Source organism: Palaemon carinicauda, chromosome 38, assembly GCF_036898095.1.
Source record: "Palaemon carinicauda isolate YSFRI2023 chromosome 38, ASM3689809v2, whole genome shotgun sequence".
NCBI classification, from domain to species: domain Eukaryota; kingdom Metazoa; phylum Arthropoda; class Malacostraca; order Decapoda; family Palaemonidae; genus Palaemon; species Palaemon carinicauda.
In genome coordinates, this window is record NC_090762.1 from 50,230,269 (window position 1) to 50,234,781 (window position 4,513).

The 4,513-nt window shown below is 35.5% G+C and overlaps 1 protein-coding gene across 1 annotated transcript; it reads right to left on the minus strand.

The window, feature by feature from the left end:
* Positions 1-1,471: 1,471 nt before the first annotated feature.
* Positions 1,472-3,346, minus strand: LOC137630181 (cuticle protein 18.6-like). Its single transcript, XM_068361628.1, has 2 exons — positions 3,335-3,346; positions 1,472-1,825 (listed from the first exon to the last, which is right to left on the minus strand). The coding sequence occupies exons 1-2, from the start codon at positions 3,344-3,346 to the stop codon at positions 1,472-1,474; spliced, it is 366 nt and encodes a 121-aa protein (XP_068217729.1).
* Between the last annotated feature and the right edge of the window lie 1,167 nt (positions 3,347-4,513).

The window sequence follows — 4,513 nt, forward strand, 5'->3', positions numbered from 1 at the left end:
CCATCCACTTGGCACTACTTCAAAATTGTTCTAGGATTCGGTGAACGCGTATCAAACATTTTCAGATCATAGCAGTATGCATGCGGGGAATAAAATTGAAGGATGAGAGTAAAACTTCTCAATTCTGGGGAATTGTTACCCCAAGAAGAAAGGTTTAAAAGAAAAAAAGAAAAAAAAATGTAACACTGCCAGTGCCAGCACACTTTTCTAATGCGTCCAAACTAGTGGGGCACATGGAAGATTTACTTCGTAATTCATCATCATCATCGTCATCTCCTCCTGCACCTATTGATGCTAAGGCCCTCGATTACACTTTGCCAGTTTTCTCTATCTTGAGCTTTTAATTCAATAAATATCCATCCATCATCTCACAATTCACGCTTCATAGTCCTCGGCCATTTAGGCCAGGGTCTTCCAACACTTCTAGTACCTTGTGGAGCCCAGTTAAATGTTTGGTGAACTAATTCACATAAAAAGTTATTCAAATGATTCTTTTTGACAAGATGGCATTTTGATTGCTGGAATAGTTTTGTCTTTTTATCATAATGAGTATATCTGAGCTTGAGCATCACTGAGTTTTCACTTTAAATACTTTGCCTCAGTTACAGTCATTAAATTTTTACTGCAAGAAACATGATCCCCTACTAGGCACTCTGTTGGAGGTTTTCTTCTAGGCGTTCTTTTATCTTGAGATGATCAGGAAAAGATTCCAATATGGTGGATATAGCTCCGATGTGCAATTGAACCTTTGAGAGCGATTATTTAAAATCTTCCTAGTTGAAATGCTTCTAACAAAACGGGAATGCTCATTTGAAGAAGGTTTCACGTCATATCGCTCGAACCCATCTTTTGGAAAACTGCAAGCCAATACATAAAATATGATCTTTAACTTGAACAATTGTGCCTAATCTTGTATTTTAAACCTCATAGGCCACCGTGATTGGGTAGGTCACACAACAGTGAATAAGATGAGTAAGTTTTTTACCTTGCACGTATCTCCAACTCATGAAAATCTCCTCAATATAACGACCTGTGATTTGTCAGTCATATAAACTGGCTGCATTTAGTATTGATTTTATTTAGGTAGAATCGTGAATGTTCCACTGATTTGGTCTACACTTAAAAATGCTTGATTAGTTTTCTATTATCAGGAAATTATCAGGAAATATATGGCTAGTCTTACTAAATTTATGTATGATAAGCTGAGAATCCTTTTTTCTCCAGATTATGATAGTATCGTTCCTACATGTTTTTGAATTTCCATTCTAAGAAACAATAAGAGGATGTTTGAAACACGATTTTCACATTAATTTGTTTTATTAACAAATATAATATACCAAGAATATTATGGTATATCAAGTTGATTAAATCTTCTCATTGAGAAGAAGAAATATTTAAAGATATGAAAGAGAAAGAACATCATTTATTTCATCCGAAAAAATCTACATCATAGAATGTCATTTAGAACTCCTTAGGCGTAGACTGGTGGAGGTAAGCCATATGAGGGCTTGGCAGTGGGTGGGTAGGAGGCCTCTCCTTCATAGGCCACGTCGGCGACGTAGCCGTTGTCGTGGTCGGCGGTGAAGGTGACGATCTGGGTGCGACCGTCGGGGAGGGCTACGCGGTACGACCCAGAGGTGCCCTGACCGTCGCTGATCTCGTCGTGAGTGAAGTCGTTGCCGGTGTAGTCGTCCTTGACTGCGTAGGCGAATTCGAAGGGCATGCCTGGCTCCTTGTAGGACGGGGGAGGGGTTCCATACGCTGGAGGGGAGTCGGGAGCTGGAGCGGAGCAAGCTACAGCCACGAGGGCGGCAATGACGAAGAGCTGTAAATGAGAAAGAAGATCACTTTCATTTTTTAAAGTTTTGTTACTATAAAGTTCATCTGGTCTCTGTTAACATAGGCATCGAATGATATGCCCACAACGAAATTAATGTGGTTAGTAGTATCAAGAATAAAGAAAGGCAAATGGCTAGTGATCTCATCTAAAAAAAAATAAAAAAAAACTTGTTAAAAACTGGAAAGGAGATACCTCCTTCACCTATCAAAACGAAAGGGAAAGGTGCTCATTTGTATACACACACACACACACACACACATATATATATATATATATATATATATATATATATATATATATATATATATATATATATATACATATACATATATATAGTTATGTTATGTATATATCCCTCCACTCCTGTCTTTTTTTTTTGGTATTTCTATGCCAGTCTATACCCACATATTTTCTCAGCTCATAAATCCATCGTCTTCTCTTCCTTCCTCAGCGTCGTTTGCTATGTCAAGGTACCCATTCTGTTATTCTTTTTGCCGATTTATTATCTGTCATTCTCATTTGTCCAGCTCCTGTCCATTCTTGTTTTTACGGGTTTTTTGAGTATTCTCTACTGTAATTTGCTCTCATATTTGTGTTGTTATTTTTGTGACTCCTAGTGTTAATCTCAGTATTATCCTTTCCGTAGCTATTTTGTGCTGTAACTAGCTCATGTTCTAATACTTTAAGACTCCAAGTTTCTAATGCATAAGTTGATACTGGTAGGACCATCTGATTAAATATTTTTCTATTGAGAAAAAGTGGCATTTTGATTTTTATAATCTCGTTTTGTTTATCAAAAGTTCTCCGTCTCATGGTTATCCTTCTTTTAATTGTTGTTTATCAAAAGTTCTCCGTCTCATGGTTATCCTTCTTTTAATTGTGTGTGTCTGTCTGTCTGTGTCTGGAAGTTTGAGTATAAGATGAAGACAACAGACTCTTACTTGATGTTTGTTTCTGTTAAAAACTTGGGGAACCAAAACCGATGTATCCTAGGACCTATAATTTAGCGCTTTGGGAATACAGATCTTTTCCTCAGTCTTTTTTGTTAAGGGAGTTAGGTTGCTGATCCCGTCGACCTTTGTGTTTAAGGCTTTAAATTATGCTTAATAAAACATCTTGATCTATACATAACTCTTCCACTTCCAATGGTTAGAAAAGATTGATCAGATGAAGGATGTCAAATCCATAACTATACTTTAAAAGTAAAAACATTTTCTTTACACAGGAAACTAAACTGATAACAGTTATCTAACTTCAAAATGACAGGTTGTTATCTTATATAATTCTATTTAACAGTACACAAAATTCAAGACAATTACTTCTGAGAGATATAGATGGAATTAATACTGGAGAAAACCAGTCCCTTCATAATTCAAAACTGTATCCCTATAGCGTCATTACGAATATGATCACACTTTGCTCCTCTAATGCCTAAGAAATATAATTCTGAGAGACCCCAAATCAAAGAATGGTCACAATGAAGAATTATCTCACCTTAGCAGACATGTTGATGGTATGAATATGCTGAGGAAATGATGTTGAAGTTGGAGCAACACTCCTTTTTTATACTTGCTGACGCCTCTTCCAGCTTCCCGTTTTCTGTTACCCTTTTCTATTATCATTGACCTATTAGCTGTTGCATCTGGAAAACAAATTCGTTTTCTTATCACTTCTTTCCAGGAATGTGAATTGAGATAAGAAGTTTTAAAAATTAGAAGCGAAGTATAAACGAATTGTGTTTTTATCAAATCGGAATTCGCTCTGAAAAAAAGTCAACAGTAACATTATTTTTACTTATAATTGAAATTAACTTGAAATAAAAGTAAATCCTCCAGTTAGTGGATTGGATAATTCAAGACATTACAGTTGGAGTTTATTGGGGATTAAGAAAAACAAGTCGTATTAGCGGATGAAATAATTTTTTCTCTTTATGTCTGAATAAGATTTAAGATTTGAAATTTGTGATTAATCCTAGAAAAGACTTTTCTTCAATCATGTTGTAATTCGGGCAAATAATCTGAAGAAAATGAGATTCCATTTTCTCTTAAAACTAGAATTACAATTCCCTGCATTTCATGTCTACTTATATCTGAGGTTAAAGTAAAAATAACTGTGGTTAGTATTCGCTTAAGAACGACTGCAAAAAAAAAAGGCTATTAAATTAGCTTGCTTCTTTTCGCTAATTGCTCTGACAAGTTGCTCATGTTGATTTTACTTCTTTTTGGATGCAATTATTTCCCCATTATCTTCGTTATTTATTTCCTATTTTTAATGTTTTCTTTTTTCTGTTCGTAATAATATGGCTTCACGTATTTTGAATTTTTGGAGTTAAGTGCTAGATATTCAATTGAAATCAATAGATGGGAGTAACAGTTAAGAATTGGTCAAGCAAAGAATCACATGCTTGCTACAAAAGACACTCCCCCGTTTATTAATTCCTTTCAAATCATCCTAGAGGCTATAAAAGAAGTTTCAGCATACTTTTCTGTGCCGTCCTCTCGTCAAGGACTTTCTTAAATAAAGGCTTAAACTGCATACGGTTGAGAACACTCAGAACATTGTACTGCAGAACACCAAGCAGAGATTCTCCTGAAAAAATTAGTTAAGGATGGGAAATAAACTCCTCAGCCACCCGAAGCCCATTAAAGATATTAGATTCAATACTTCATGATG